This window comes from Grammomys surdaster, unplaced genomic scaffold, assembly GCF_004785775.1.
Source record: "Grammomys surdaster isolate TR1022 unplaced genomic scaffold, NIH_TR_1.0 126158, whole genome shotgun sequence".
NCBI classification, from domain to species: domain Eukaryota; kingdom Metazoa; phylum Chordata; class Mammalia; order Rodentia; family Muridae; genus Grammomys; species Grammomys surdaster.
The window spans coordinates 902317-919448 of NW_021620966.1; the positions used below are offsets into that span (position 1 = coordinate 902317).

At 47.0% G+C, this 17132-nt stretch overlaps 1 protein-coding gene across 1 annotated transcript; it reads left to right on the forward strand.

The window, feature by feature from the left end:
* The first annotated feature begins 4304 nt into the window (after positions 1-4304).
* Positions 4305-8597, forward strand: Kcna2 (potassium voltage-gated channel subfamily A member 2). The gene is made up of 3 exons (XM_028757396.1): positions 4305-4401; positions 5828-6151; positions 6582-8597. Exon 3 carries the CDS (start codon positions 6745-6747, stop codon positions 8242-8244), a length of 1500 nt encoding a protein of 499 aa, XP_028613229.1. The 5' UTR covers positions 4305-4401; positions 5828-6151; positions 6582-6744; the 3' UTR covers positions 8245-8597.
* The last annotated feature ends 8535 nt before the right edge of the window (positions 8598-17132 follow it).

The following is a 17132-nucleotide window of genomic DNA, read 5'->3' on the forward strand; positions in this document are numbered from 1 at the left end:
TGGACTTCACCAATTCCATTCATAAGCTCCTTGATCCTTTGGAAGTTTACTATGCTTGGCTGGGAATGTTAACTTCAGTCGTTCTGCTCTCTCTCTCTCTCTCTCTCTCTCTCTCTCTCTCTCTCTCTCTTCAGCCAGTTAACAAGGAGGTGGGACTTAAGAGAATGCAGTACTTATTTTACAAATGAACTCTTGAGAAGAAAGTTCATGTGAATAGCACGTGGACCACACAGCTCTTCAAACCAAGACTGGAAACAGATGCTGTCTGCTCCTCTCCTTTCACCAAGCTGAGCAGTGCGCAGCCCAAAGCTATGCAAATAGGGGAGGTAATCACTCAGCTGTTCCGTGAACAGAGGACTGGAGTCTGGAAGCTCACACCATAGTTTCTAGTCCCTGAGTAAACATACGGCAGGTTAACCATTAGCATCAATCCCTTTCTAAAGCAATCTTCCTGTCAAGTCTAAGTCCTTCCTCAGGGTAAGAGGATATGCACTCAGGGCTTTTGACTTCTGATAGCCTGAATCCACATTCTAAACCAAGAAGCCTGGTGTCCAGTTGGCAGGCTGGCACAGCAACTTATGGACTCACACAGTCTTGAGATTGGTCCCTATCAGACCGTTTACCAGTCAACTTAGCCTAGTGAGTGTATGATCCTCTCTGAGTGTCAGCATCTTTCTAGGTGAGTGAAGTACTCACATCTTCCCCTAAGCCTAACCGTAGGCATTAAACAAATCAAATACCCACAGTGCACCTCTACCCTGCCTGCCAGTGGCCTATAATAGCTGAGCCAACACACAGCAAGTACAGGAGCACCAAAAAGAGGTAGTGCTCATACCAGGAAGATGATACAAACAAAAAGAATTATGGGGTCTTTCTGGGTCCCTAAATAGTGGCAAGAGGAACTGAGAACTTCTCCCTCTGGAGGGGATGCACAGAGAATTATAGATCTTTTTTTCTTTTGGGGGTTTAAGACTTTATTGCTGTATACTTTCTGTACAATAAGTTGAATTGCTAAAATTTGATAAGCTTTGACATAAGTATACACCTACAAAATCATCAACACACTTAAGATAAATAAACATAGCCATCGCCCCACCCCCAATGAAATCCCTTAGCAGTCCGTCTCCCATGCCCCTCCCAGGACTTCCATCCAAGCAACTATTGATTGGCTTCCTGTCTTTGAAAATCACAGTGCTTTGAATCTTCCAGAATGGTAGATAAATGAGGCTGCTCAATGACTCTGACAGTTACTGTAATTATTCAATAGTCACCTACAAAAACCCTTCTTTTAATGAGTATAATCACTTGCCACTCCCAGCAGTGGTCACCACAACTTTTCCCAAAAGGAAAACTCCCATGCAGGAAACCAGACAAATGAAAGGAAAGGTCTGGGCGGGCTTGGGGTGTCTCACCAAGGAAAAGGAACAAGGGACACTCTGGTTTTTCTTTTGGAACCAAAACTAAGAACTGGAGACTCAGAAAAGGAACTTGGTAATCAAAGCCTTTCTGGCTTAACTTACCAGTGAAACTAGTTAGCTATCCACTTCCTTAGCTTAGCCCTTCCCATCATGAGAAAGAGCTTTGCTTTCCTGTTTGACAGATCAGGAGATTAAAGCTCAAGGATTTGGGAGATTCAGGTTCTCACAGCTAACAAGTGTCTATGCTGGGAACTGGACCCACTTTCTCTTTCCTACTGTTTCCTTCCCAGCCCTAATATTCTATTCAGAGAGCGACTATTCAGGACAAGTGCTGTTGCCATAGCCTTTTCTTCTTCTTTGACTTCATTAGTTATTTTTTCCATTGTCATTCACACTTAGGTCAGATTTTAAAGGAAAGAGGGAAAGTGGATGCCACATGAGAAAACAATAGCAGGGGCCAGAGGAAATTCCCAAAGAGAAATGAAATTCAGACACTTGTCATAATACACACACACTCACAGGTGCATACAGACACTCACAAACACACAATAACTTACACACCAGTACATACACATACACTCACACAGACACATCCACACAAGAGCATGCAGACACTCACAAACACATGAGACATACACACACATATGCATGCACACACAGGCACACACATGCACACACACACACACACTAATATGGACACACACACTCGAAAACCCAAGAACATACACATACATAGGTGCACACACTCACATGGGTACACACATGCACACAGGTGCACATATGCACATAGACACACACTCACAAAGGCACATATACTCACACAGGCACACACATTCACATAGGCACACACACAGCAGGGAATCCGGATCACAGGACCTCTGGAGTCACAAGAATCTGATTCAAGACCTAGAGCCACCACTTCTTGTCCTTGTACAGGTCACTTCCCTCTCTCTGCCTCTGTTGCCTATCCAATGACTAGTATTGACAGACAAGTCGCAAGATGTTTAGGACGAAAGGTTGTGCTGGGTCACAGGTGCTCAGCACAGCATCTGACACATGATAAGCACAAACCACCAATTAAGATGATTATTAATTCTCCCACAAGGGTTTTTTGCTATCCATACCTTTTGTTCTATAAATAAGGCAATGAAAATACATACACACTCTTTAGTGGACATAAGCATGACAAATAGGAGAAACAGAGACCCTCAGGGGAATCATCCAGATGGAACACATAGCTGAGCATTGTAGGACGTTTTTGCTGAATAGCTGAGACAGTAGGAAGCACGAAGAATAAGAAACACAGACCAGTAGTTAGATAGAAGGAGAAACACAATCTAAGGGCTAGGAGGTCTGAGGAGAACAGACAGAACATTAGAAACCATTGTTTATTAGGTGATTGCTAGATGTAAACTCTTCATGCACAGTTTACCACTGACAGTTGCTTCTTCTGCAGCAAATTTACTTATCCAGTAACTGACAGAGATTGAAGCTTGAATTTGGCAAACAAAACACCCAGGCCAGACTCTGGATCCTACATTGACAACCTATCTTCATAGCTAATCTTCCAGGAGCCAAAAGCCAAACTAGTATGGTCTTACCAGTCGTCAGTTTCCCTCTAGGCCCACCAAAGCCTTCTCGGGGTATTCCTTGTAGCTCTAGGAAGGGTCCCAATCTTTCACCCACCTTACAGACTCCCACTGGGAAATGGCCATATTTCTCGGAACCTTCCCTCGCAGGGAAGCAGGCTTTCAGAGCTTCGGTTACTTGCATAGAGAGAATTGTCTTAGCAGAAAGGGTCCAGGAAGAGTCTTTCACACACTAGGGCACTAGAGCCCCTCTGAACATCAGAGCTCTGTGACCCATCTCAATGAGTCCCTCTGTGGAGTGTCTAGGTAGGCAGTTCTGACAGGGCCTGCAGAACTGTACCAGTGAAGTTTTGGAGATTTTGCAAGTTTCGCAAGCCAATCTGGACCCCCTAAAACACTCCTATCCCCAGCTCAACCTAGAACTTTCTATACGAATTATTTCAGAGGCAGAGTATATCCTGCTCTACCCTGCGCCCCCAGGTTCAGGTCGTGAGCCAGCTACTGTTATCAAGATCTGTGAAAGGGCTTTTGTGAGGAGCCTGCTCTCCCAAGGACAACTCTGTGTCCCTCAGCCCACTCTGTCCAGAGCCCTGGGGAAAGGAAGTCAGAAAAGCTAGAAGCCATTCTTGCAGTTCTGTTGTTCCTGAAGCATTCCCAACCCCCACTCCGTGGGGGGCAAAAACAGCAGTGAGTTTCTGCTACACTGCAGCCAGGCCCTCACCTGCTGTATTGTCCCGGGAAGCCGAATCTGTATTGGGTAAGAGAGAGGTGGGGCTCAGGGGTACAGAAGGGGACGCAGAAGGCCGGGGTCGGGGGACTGGGGTCTGCAGATTCTGTCTAGCAGCATCTTAATAATAGCTCCCCGTCTCCCTCGGGGCTGGATCCCGCTCGGGCCTGGGATGGTATTGATCATCCTGCCTACTTCATTAGGTTGGCAAGAACCTCTCAAGCGCTCCTCAACTTCTATGCTCTTCCGCGTCTCCCGACCCAGGCGGCACCCAGCTGAGCCCTGCAGGGAGTTTTGGTTGGTATTCTAGGTTCTGTCAAAGAATAGGGTGTTTTCTTTGCGGTGGGGGTCGGGGACACGGGGATCTAACCCAGTGGCCAGCTCGGTGGTGGTGGCGAGCGACACACCTCGCTAGCTCTGGCCCCAGCCGGCTCCTTTAATTCGAGTTCGCTGCGGGGCCAGGTGCGGCGCTGCGTGGCGCGGTGCGGCGCGGTGCGGCTGCGGGCGGCGGCCGGGCGCTCCGTACGCGCCGCCCGCGGGACTGCAGAGTCGGCTCCCGGCTGGCCGCCCGCACCCCGCCGCCACCACCACCACCGCCCGCTGTCCGGGTTCTGCCTGCGCTGGCTATCACACAGGAACATGGAGGCTCTGGTACCCATCTGCAAGGGTAAATCAGTGTCCGGCATTCTGCTGCGCATGCTGCCATCCCTGACTGGTTGCAGCGCCCATAGGGGCTGCAAGGCACCCCGGTAGTCTGGGTGGGCGAGCTGGTGCCGACCCCTGATGTCGGCCTGGAAGGTTATGGACCCGCACCAGCTGCGTGGGACTTAAGGGGGATACTTGTTCCTGCAGAAGAGTGCATGGAATGGGCTCGGGGACCCTGTGGTCTGTGCGTGACATAGGGCGGAGGGCGCAGATTGGAGCTGGCGGGTGATGGGAAGTGCAGCTGACTGCATAGCCACGTCTGGTAAATAGTGGGTGGGTAGGACCCGAGTCACTTGGGTCCTCCTGGTTACAATTGCCTCTAGGCAACGGAGTAAAATGGGCTTCTCTGCAGTCTCTTGTTTTTTCTACTTGGCCGGGGTGGTGGGCTGCGGTGAAGCCCTCTTCCCTAAAAGGAAGCTAGATCTGGGGCAGCTGCCTGGTGACGCCTGCTCTGTACCCTCAGAGTTCGGGCTCCCGTGCTTCAGGTGGAGATGAAGCCATGGTGGTCCCTCCGCTGGACCTCGTAGGCACCAGTTAGGCTGCCCTCGGGCCCGCAGCGGGAGCCCACCGCACTGCGCAGGAAGGGGTTAAGGTGGCACACTCTAGCGGTCCGGCGGCTGCAAGCTCCGGTCAGCCGAGCTGATTCCGGCGGGAGCGTGCCGGTGGAATCCCGGTTGGAGCCCCGGGCGTTGGGAGAGGACCCAGACCCCTCCCCGGCTCTGGAGCCGGCGGGATTGGGTCGGCGGGGGGCCAGCCCGGAAGCCAGCTTTCTCTAGGCTCCCCCTCTCTCTATGAAGCCAATCGGCCTGGCAGTAAGGCAGCTTGCGCGTTTGTTCTGTGCTTCCCTGCGGAGATGTGAGGGATTTTCTCTTGGGAAGAAATCAGTGGTTGAGTGCCTGCCCAGCTCAAATGCCACCCAACCCAGAGCAAGGCCTGAGGCCCAAGGATCCCGGAGGGAGAGTAAGTTCAGCGACCCCGTCTATTGAGCATTCTACAGAGGTGATCTGGCTGCTTGTGAGGTCTCTCTAGTTGGGAAAGAGTGTGTGTTGGGGAGGAAGGATTGCTTCTTTACCAGGACATTGTTAAGGTCAGAGAGGAAAACCCTCCCCCTTGGGAGATTTGTGTTCTGACACTGAGAAAGCTGGGTAGCTCCTGTTGGCAGCTGAGCACTAGGGAGAAAGTGCTTCAAGCTGATGGGAAGGGAAAGCTTATGCTTACCCGGGAGAGGCTAGGAAGAAGCTACAACGTGGTGGTTCTCATTCACAAGCACCATGGAACGTAGGTATGGGGGCTTGCCGCTTGCTGTGAGGGGATCTGCCAGAGCCCTTCTAAGTTTTGGTCTCAGCTGCCTGGAAGCCTTGGTTCCACCTTGCTGCTGTATTTTCCAGGCAACGTCACACCTCCTGAGGACAGCCAGGAGAACTCTGGCTTTTGCTGAGCTGTGCATCTTACCTCCTTCCTTCCAAAGGCTTCAGACCCAAGCTCCACTCTCCTCAAGTCGTGTGCGCCCCTGGCCAAGCATCTCACTGTCCCCTCGGAGCCCCATCTAGTCCTAGAGCACACCTCCAGGACCTGCCCTCCTGCTCAGAATGACTCACCATTATTTCCAGCTCAAGTGAGAAGATGTGACAGGGACCGAGCTGACTATTTGTGTATCTGTGGCATTGGATCTGCTCTTCAAGGAAGAGAACCTCAGGCTCCTGCCTGGCCAGGTAAATCAACCAATCACTTAGTAACACCCATAGAGAGGCATTGGGGGTGGTATCAGTGACCAAGGCCCAGGCCCTAAACACCCTACCATGAATGCCTCCTTTGGTGCAGGTATTGCCAAAACATTAGCACAGTGCCTGGCAGAGGGTTCCCTTCTCCACTCCTCCAGTGGAGCTATGTCCCAGGATGTGTCTAGTACACAGGATCCTGTCTTGGCCACCTGCCCCTAGTGCAGGCCATTCTATAGCTTCCTTCAAAGATTGTTTGTTCCCTGAACTCTATTGACCCCTAGACAAGTGACAAGGTGAAAGTAGTTTTAGCGGCAGAAGTGATGGTACAGTCATTTCTGAACTCTTAGGAACATCAAGTACACCTCATGTCAGGTTGCCAGTGACTGGTGATCTCATGTCCTTACCTGCCTCTGTCTTTCAGCCAAGCGAGGCTGTGTCTCCAACTCACAGAGGGCTCTAGAGCTTTCCTGCAGGAGCACAGACTAATGCTTCTGTGTTTCCTGAGGCCCAGCTACCAGCACCCTGAGTTCCCTGCTGCAGGCAGCTGGAAGGCATAAAATAAAATACACTCCTCAGCCCCAATTATGACAGTGGCTACCGGAGACCCAGTGGATGAGGCTGCTGCCCTCCCTGGGCACCCACAAGACACCTATGACCCAGAGGCAGACCACGAATGCTGTGAGAGAGTGGTGATCAACATCTCAGGCCTGCGGTTCGAGACTCAGCTAAAGACCTTAGCCCAGTTCCCAGAGACCCTGTTAGGGGACCCCAAGAAACGGATGAGGTACTTCGATCCCCTCCGAAATGAGTACTTTTTTGATCGCAACCGCCCTAGCTTTGACGCCATTTTGTACTACTACCAGTCTGGGGGCAGGTTGAGGCGACCTGTGAATGTGCCCTTAGATATCTTCTCTGAAGAAATCCGGTTTTATGAGCTAGGAGAAGAAGCAATGGAGATGTTTCGGGAAGATGAAGGCTACATCAAGGAAGAAGAGCGTCCTCTGCCTGAAAATGAGTTTCAGAGACAGGTGTGGCTTCTCTTTGAATACCCTGAGAGTTCGGGGCCTGCCAGGATTATAGCCATTGTATCTGTGATGGTCATTCTGATCTCCATCGTCAGCTTCTGTCTGGAAACCTTGCCCATCTTCCGGGATGAGAATGAGGACATGCATGGTGGTGGGGTGACCTTCCATACCTATTCCAACAGCACCATCGGGTACCAGCAGTCCACCTCCTTCACTGACCCTTTCTTCATTGTAGAGACTCTCTGCATCATCTGGTTCTCCTTTGAGTTTCTGGTTAGATTCTTTGCCTGTCCCAGCAAAGCTGGCTTCTTCACCAACATCATGAACATCATTGACATTGTGGCTATCATCCCTTACTTTATCACCCTGGGGACAGAGTTAGCTGAGAAGCCAGAGGATGCCCAGCAAGGCCAGCAGGCCATGTCACTGGCCATTCTCCGTGTCATCCGGTTGGTAAGAGTCTTTAGGATTTTCAAGTTGTCCAGACACTCCAAAGGCCTGCAGATTCTAGGTCAGACCCTCAAAGCCAGCATGAGAGAATTGGGCCTCCTGATATTCTTCCTCTTCATTGGGGTCATCCTGTTTTCTAGTGCTGTCTATTTTGCAGAAGCTGATGAGCGAGATTCCCAGTTCCCCAGCATCCCGGATGCTTTCTGGTGGGCAGTCGTCTCCATGACAACTGTAGGCTATGGAGACATGGTTCCAACTACCATTGGGGGAAAGATAGTGGGTTCTCTGTGTGCAATTGCAGGTGTGTTAACCATTGCCTTACCAGTCCCTGTCATAGTGTCTAATTTCAACTACTTCTACCACCGGGAGACAGAGGGAGAGGAGCAGGCCCAGTACTTGCAAGTGACAAGCTGTCCAAAGATCCCGTCCTCCCCTGACCTAAAGAAAAGTAGAAGTGCCTCTACCATAAGTAAGTCTGATTACATGGAGATACAGGAGGGAGTAAACAACAGTAATGAGGACTTTAGAGAGGAGAACTTAAAAACAGCCAACTGTACCTTGGCTAACACAAACTATGTGAATATTACCAAAATGTTAACTGATGTCTGACTGAAACCTACTAATGTACTCACAGCTCAACAGGACTGATGCAGATGTTGCATAATAGCCTGCATTGTAGTCAGTGTTCTACAGTGTGCATCTGGTTCTGCATGGAAAGCAATAGTCGTGCAAGTGACTTTTGATCTTTTGATTTTTGATTTAGAACACAGAATATTTATCATGGCTTTCATGAAATCTTCATCACCGACCTACAGGTTTCCAAAGATGAGAGTCACCCATGAAGCCAACATCTCAGAAAAGCACAATGCAGCCCCCTCATAGCCCCCACACAATCCACCATATTAATACCATCCTTTCTTCCTACCTAAACATGAACACACCTGGGAGGTGCATTCCCTCCACCCCACCCCAACCACCCCATTTCTGCCTATCTGCCCCTTCACAGAGGAGAGGAACACACCATCACGGCTTAGTTCTAAAGTCTGGTGACTACTTGAAAGATCATTCCCATTTTTTGTGTTGAGAAGAGCACACAGTCCTGTGTGTTAGAACTACTTTCTGTGTCACAGGATGAGGTTTGTGAATTGCAGTTGCCAACTAGATGCTCCGGAGGCTTATGTTTCATAACGGAAAATGCTGCATTCTGTTTTTTCTCTGCAGTGTCAGTGTGAGGGAACCCGGGGGTGGGGGAGGGACAGTCAATATGACCAAATATAAGCTGTCAAGTTTCACATTTGTTCCCTTAGGCCTATGGGGAGAAGCTACCTAATTCAGGGACTTCTCAGCTTCAGATACCATTTTGCAAGCTTCAGGGTCACAGAACATGTTTTGATTTCTTCTTTTACTCTGGAGTTTGCAGACATGCTTTCCTGGTGGTGTGGCCCATCTCCACTGACACTGCAGTGGAGTATACCAGTCATGCAATAGAGCTGCATGGGTGTTCACTGCATGAATCTCAATATTTAAAACACAGGAGATAACCTACTTTCCTAGTAGCCGATACAGTATTCCTACTTAGAGTATTAATAGCCTCGAGATGGTATTGAACTAGGGTATTTTTCACATCAGAAGGCAAAAGCCCTCCATCAGGGTAAAACAAATAGACTATTTGGAATGGGGAACCAAAACTTCTGGCTGGACCTCTCGGCCCACCTCTGTTCTTTTCAATAGGAGCACAGACCTGCCACAGCAGGAGAATAAACAGAAAAGTCAGACTGTAAACACTCACATGACTGAACTTTGGGAGTTAATCTAGTCATGGGCATGACTACACAGCTTCCCAGGAAATTGGTCCTGAGGACTGGCAGGTCTGTAGAGGTTCAATGTATATAAATATATATCAGCTATCTATCTCTCTCATGTGTTCCTCTAGCAAGCTATAGAAAAATTGCATTTGAACATTGTATATGCTTATGCAATATCTTGACACAGGGCAATTTATGCATGTGTTTGACTATGTGCACTAGAATATATATACATACACAAGTGTGTGTATATGTACATTATACACACACATATATATATATTCATTCTCTGGAGTTCAGATTCAGGAGCAAATCTATTGCTTGGTGGGTTGGTTGTGTAAGAAACTCAATGGGTATGGTAAACCCACTGGGCCTGGGTTTGCTGTCCTTGCCTCAGATAACACTCCAGTGTTCATGGATTCCTAGACATTAGAATTGTCTTTCTGCCCTCCACGTGCTGCAGCTTCAGTTTTCCATGGCTGAAGCTTGTCTTACTGAGTGCACAAGGGTCCTATAGCCCTCACAGCTCCAGCTATCCTGGGCCAGGCTCACCCAGGTCTCCCCCCTACAATCCATCCCATGAATCATCTCCATTATTATCCTCTGCTCCATTTGATTCTCTATCATTTGGTTCTACATCCATCATTTTCATGAACCTGTCCATAGGCGGATCCTCTGCTTTGAAACCAAGGAGTAAAACTCCCTGGGACTAGATTCTACTGATCTAGACTTAAAGGAAGCCTCCTATTGGTGGAAATTTCCTAAGTTCAGAACCAAGGGATGGATTCTCTAAATGACCCAAAGCATCATTTTGATTACAGACTCTCTCCCTAGCATATCAGTAATAAGAGCTGCCCTTAAAAAAGGAGGGGGGAGTAAAGAATTAATTCTCACTCCAAGAACAAGTAAAGAATGGATGAGCACTGTGCAGCCTTGAAGTAGAGAGTGTGTTGGTTCTAGGAAGAGAGTGGGGAAAGCCTTTGTATAGGTTTCTTTGCCTTTTGACACAGTGGCTTAAATTCCCACAAACACAATGAACTGTGGTCAGACTGTTCAGTATTGATTCCAGCCTAGGTCTTGCTGTTCTGTAGATGCTACCTACAGTTGTCTTGGGGGAGGGGGCACCAGCTCAGGGTGCTAGCCCAGGGTGCTCATTAGTTCCTGGTCACCCATATCCCCAGGTGACTGCAAGGCATCCCATGCCAAGCACAAAGCCTCTGTGCTTCTCTTCTTCTCCTTTGTGGGAGGTGGTGCTGAATTTCATGACATGGGATGGAAGGGACAAACTTGGGAGAGTAGAAGGTTAAAACAAACCCATACATAAGGTCTAGGCCAAGGGACGTTAGCTATTCACAAAATTCTTGGCCTGGGAACCATAAAATGCCCACACCCATACATGCACATGCATCATAAAATAAATGATAGATTGTCACATACAAAATATAAAATCTGCAACAGACATGCAAAATACACACAGGCCAAAATAATATAAGAGGCATACACATAAAAGATAGACAAAACATGTATATGCTGCCTAAACATGCATTGTGCATACCAACATAGAATATCTGCAAGAGATGTATTTGCCCCATGTGCAAATATACAGCATGCAACTCAGATGCAAAGTATATGAATCTAACTGGGGGACAATGGATATACATGCAAATTACATAAGTGATAACTTTGTTATTGTTTCTGCACACAAGTTCAGCATATATAAACAGTGTACCAAATTATACTAGGTACACCAGAAACAGTACCCATGCCCACGAATCCACACAAAACATAGACTCTGAATCATCATTAACCATGCCTCTGCTTCCACATCTAAAAATTGATGGATGAAGGCAATGGATCAGATTTAATTGTTTTTCCTTGCCCATATCAATATCCCTCAGTATTCTCCAAGGAGCCTCTTCTTTGACATCCAACCTCATTCCTGAGACATAACTCCTGAGGTTTCAGGTTGGAAAGATGTGGCGCCACATCAGGCACTGGAGTCTCTGGCCTTTCTACCTTTCACCTTCTTGCAAGTAGCCCTCAGGGTGAACGGTGTGGGAACTACAAAATCTGGCAACCTCATATGGGCTTCCTTGCTATCTCCGCTTTTCTTTTTTCAGAGAAAATCTACTCTGAGGACCCAAACTCCTCTCCAAATGTTTGGGATCTCCAGATTTATCCCTATTGTCTTGAAGCACTGATGGCCCAAGAAACTATAGGATTCTGGACCCTGAACCAGGTTTAAATACCCCAAATTTCTTTGAGCCAAAAGATCTTATTAACCTTCCTTCCAAAGTACTCCTTTGTCTGGAGACAGGTCAGAAAACTGATTCTCTCTATAGACTTAGCTCTTCAAATGAGCCACCTCTTCTTGCTCGTGGCATTTCACTCTCTGGTAGGCATGAGTCCAATGAAGTCAACTCTTGATTCATTCAATCTAGATTTGTTCTCCCCTTATTTCCCAACCTGGGCTCCCAGGGCACTCTGGCTCACCATTCAATTGTTGTGCCTTGACAAAATTGCAAACCAATTTAACTGAAATAAAATGTAATGAGGGACATTAGTCTATGACTAGAGGAGCGGTTAACAATTTTTAGAGGGCCTGGTTTTGTCTTCTATTCTAACACTAAATTTAAATAGTTGGTAAGATTACCCACCATTACAGAGCCCAGGGACTTCTTCTTCCTTCTAATAGGACCAGCTGGGGCCTGTGCATTTTGGCAAAAGCTTTACCCAAAATGGAAGTTAAAAGATGTGCCCAGCTTTGGATCAAGTTTTGTGGGCTCTATTCCGATAGCCCTGAGTATCGTAACCCTCTCTTCAGGCCTCTATAGAGGAGGCAACAACAGCAGAGAGTAGACATGTGGTCCAAAACTTGTACACTTAACACAAGAGACTTGTGTTTCCAAAGCTTAGTGAGATGCCTCTGTTGCCTCAGACATTTTTAAAAGTTGTTGTTTCTGGGAGGTTGGAAAGGAAAGAGTCCAGGAAAGGTAGAGAAGTTGTCAGGATGAGAAGGCAACAGAGCTGTTGAATTTCTGAGTAAATTTATCAGTTCTAAGTTTTCATTGATTGATTAAATCTAATTCAGGAACCCAAATTTCATTTAGTTATGGCTCTGTGCCTTTCTAGAGCTTCAATGGTGTATTAGAGTCAAGTCTTGAGAGAAAAGTCAGTGCATCTGAAGATCCTCAGGCAGGGAATTCAATGCTAACCATAGTCATGGAAAGGAGTTAGAAATGCATCTTCCCCAGAGAAAAACTATAGGAAGTACAAACAGTATGTAAAGGCCATGAGGAGAGCACAATCCTGTGACTTGTTAACCTAGGATAGAGGATGACCCCAGAGCTCTTCCTCTTCCAGTCTGCATATGGGGAATGGGATAGCTAAGGCCTGAGAGGGTTCTGATGTGTAGGGTACTCCTGGTTACACAATAGAGGTTCCTTTTGAAAAAGTGTTCATTTTCCAGGTTCAAACTCATGACCTTAACTCATTAACATCATTAGCTACCTGAGTCAACCAGCATGAGGTGTATATGCTGGGAGCTGTCTTGGTAGTTATAGTGACCATCATCTATACCCTCAGACTTGGCCCTTATTGAGACCAACACACAAACACACACACACACACACACACCCCGAGCAGAAAGCAGGAGAGGAGAGGTAAGGGATCCCTTACACACTCCTCAACTAACCTAGTCTTCTTTTCCCTTCTTCCTGCTCCCCTTCTCCCTAAAACTCAGCTCCATCTCTCATTTGTGTCTAATGTTTTTAAAGAGGAAATGTGCAATAAAAGCAATAGTGACTGTTTTCTTTAGCAATAGCTCTTTCAAAATCTTGCTCTCAGGACTGAAAAGTGATAGATGATACATACATCATCAGACAATGCCCTGACCTCTGGACATCTGTTCACGGTTTCTGTAGTTCTTTTTCCCACATGATCATATGAATGATTCCTGTCTGCTGAGGTCTGACCTCCTTCTGGAATGAAAATATACAGAGAGGTGCAGTGTGCACTCAGGGAAGGCCCACAGGAAGGCTTTCTTTTGTCATTCTGTCTCTTTTTTTGTGCGCACCTCTATGCGTGTCTCTGTTTCCCTCTCCCACTGCCTCGCCTTTCTACCAGTTCTTCAGCAGTACCCTAGAAACTTTTATGCACTGAAATTTCACATTTGAGTGACCTCATGCCAGCCTGTCTTGCTGACTTTGTGTCTGTCTGTCCGGTGTAACGGAAGCCTGTAGAAGAGTGCTTACCAATAGACAAGAACAAAGCATCTTGAGCCATTACTAAAGATCTTTTCCATGCACTAAAAACGTTACTTGATTCTTTTGCAGCCCTCTCCATGGAAATGAATATGAAGGAGTGTAGCCCTGAGGTGTACAGCTGGGATGAGTTACTTGGGCAGAGTGGGGAATCGCCTACTGACTCCCCTCTACAACGGGCTGACTTGATCAACCATATAGACTCCATCAGAGCTTCAGAGCAAAGTGAGTCTTCGGCTTTGGATAGAGGTGGACAGGCAGAGAGGTGTGGATGGTCAAGGGATATCATTAGTGAAATAAGCCCCACCTCCTACTATAGGATGCACTTGTGCAAATATTTTCTATATTACCCAGGGTTTTGGAAAGGACCCCTTTCTTGAAACATCTTTGAGGTGAGCTATTAACATTCAGACTGGAATCAGGGACAGTTGGCAACCCCAGGAGCCCATTCCATTCCTTCTCAGTCTACTTTGCTCCATACACCCTTGCATAGCCTAATGTTGGGAAATCTCAAGGAGGCGAGTATCCTGGATGCTTTGCAATCCTTGTTATTTGAGATGAGATGGGTTCAGACTTTGTAATTGGAAAGTGGTATTTCCTCTTGCCTTAGTTAAGTAAAACATTGAGAGATGACAGAAGACCTTGCATGGCTCAGAGTCAGCCTTCTAAATCTCAGTGCTTGGTGCATGGAAACAGAGGTGAAGCAGACCAAAAAGACAGGCTGAGTGATACTGGGTATAAAGAAGATCTGGAAGTGAGCTGAAGGGCACATCATGGTGTATCAGATGCTGCTGCTCCTGTCACTTGCCACTTCCAACTAAATGTAGAGAAAGACAGTATAATTCTTGTCAATCAAGGTTTTAGTCCATTGGTCCTGAGTTACTAGAGGTTTTCCATATATACATATACCTGTGTATATATGTATAGTATGTATATATGTATGCCATTGTGTCAAAAATCACACAAATATATGTTGACCAATCTCCTCGGTTTCACTAATATGGACTACATTTGACATTCTAAGGAATAAGCTGCATTTACTTGAATTTTAACATGATCCTCTTTGCATTCTTTTCACCTCCCCAGTTCTGCTCTTTTTCTGCTTAAGAACTTGTCTAGAAGGCATTTATTCAAACAAAAGAACAGGCTCAGGGTCAACTCTTTCCCTTCCCTGCCAGGTGGCTGCCTGCCTCAAGGATCAAAGGGAATCGAGGTCCCAGGGCCAGGTGCTTTCTTAGCCTTTATTCTGTCTGCCTTGGTTGGCTGTAACCTAATCTCTAAAGACTAGAAGAGTTATGCCCATTTTCTAGCTCTAGGAGAGTGGAACACTCAGAGATGTGGCTCAGCACTGGTCTATTTAGCTTTCTCTTAATCAGTGTTAGAGTCCTAGGGTTGACTTTCATGAGTTCTGAAACATCTTCCATGAAGAACGGGAGAAAAAAAATGGACTTTGTGGCCATTGGTAGAACTAAATCACAAGTAGCTAAGTATGATCAAATGAGAGAGCAGAGGGCAGGGCCTAGAACAACTAAAACCCACTTGTGTCTTTGGGGATGAGCTGTAGACTGCTGGGTGGGATCCTAAACATGCTCTCCTTTCTATCTTGCCTAGCAGTGTTAAACTCGTGAAGAAACACTTTTCTAGGCCTCATCTCCTGCATTAGATTGTGTGCACTCTACTTAGAAGTGGGTGGGAGGGATTCCTCACTAGTATCTGAAGCACTTGAGGTGATACAGGGGTGGCTGTCATTTCCCCCACATTCCCAGAAGCCCGACAGTCTGGTCAAGTGAGCCATCATCCAGTAGTAGAAGCCTTTAACCTTGACTTAGCATGACCAGCCACTAAGTGCTGCAGTTGAAGCAGCCTGTCTATTCGGCCACTCCTTGTCCTGCATGATCTGCAGCATGGAAACTAATCTAACTTCCTGTGCTCCTCTTCACTCCTAAAATAGTCAGATATGTTCCAGCTGAGTGTGCTGCTAAGAAGCCCTTGCATCATTCTCCTGACGGATGCATAGGGCAGGTGTGATTACATAATAATGTGGACAGCTGCTGCTGCAGCGACATAATTAAGGGGCGTAGAGAAGTGGCTGGGTGATAGGACCTTAGGTAGCTACCCAGAGGACTATATGCTGTGTCTCTGGGTCCTTGAGAGAGGCCTCCAAGCTCTGCTTCTCCTTGAAAATGACTCCCTAGACACGGCTGCCTTGTTTGTCTGACTGCATAAACACTCGGGGCTGCAGCAAGGAGCCTTTTGCAGCAAGGCTAAAGCAAAGGAGGAGCTAAGGGAAGATACTATTCAGGGGTATGCTTTTGCTAGCAGACAACTACCATATTAGCTGTTAATGTGACTGACTTCTGGACTTACGAAGTGTAGGGCAGAGATTTTGACCTGAGACTAAAAGGAGCACACAAGTTCATGGCTAAGAACTGGACCCGAAAAGCAAGAGGAGAGGCCTGGACGGCTTTGGCAAGGGTGAGCCCCAGCTCCAGAGAGTTTGAACATGCTCTGTGCTTGCCCCAGTTCTGCCTTCACGTGGGAGCCAGCGACCCAATTTCCTTTTGTTGTCGTGCTTGGATGCTTTCTTCATTTGAAGGGCTCCAGGAAGCTGGAAAGGCCCACGATTGAGCTCCAGCCTGCTGAGCAAACAATGCCCCAGCCAAATTGGCCTCTTCCTGGGTTTCTACATCCATGCACCCCTCTCTCCACTGAGGGTAATCTTGGAACAGCCAGGATGAATGGTGCCAGCAAGCAAGGAGGATTCTCTTGTTTCCATTACAGACAGAGCTGTAAAGCTCATAAGTGAGGGCTGTTGTGTGCTTATATGCTTATTATATAGGCTGGAGAACATATCTATATATAATATATTATATATATTGTACGTGTGTGTATAAATATATGTGTATGCTTGTATATTTATACACACAATGTGGAAATGGCCGCTCACTTAGGCTCATGCAGCACAGACTAATTAGGGTTTCCACTGGCTTCTTTGCTGTTCATGCGTGACTCTGCAGCTGCCTTCCCATGTCCTGTCTCTAAAAAATCACTGAGAACTCAAAAGAGGAGAAGAAGATAAATAAGCCTCTTTGAGATCAATAGGAAAAAAGGAACTCCAAGGCAGATAGCAAAGCTTCCTAAGGATGATGCTGAAAGGGAACTTGGGTCTCCATGGTGATAAGAGACAGGGAACCAATGAGAGCTGAAGGCGGAGCAGGACTTGTGTGGAGGACTCATGGGAGTTGGGAGTCATTTAACTATTTGTTTGCTTCATGAAAATTTAGACACCAGCTGTAACTGCATTGCACAGGATGTATAGATATTATCATTCTTGCTGACGTATTCTGGAAGCTTTCAGCCCCACCAACACTGCCCCACCCAGGACTTCTGCAGCTGAGAGTTCCTGTGTCAGTAGGGTCTGATATATGTA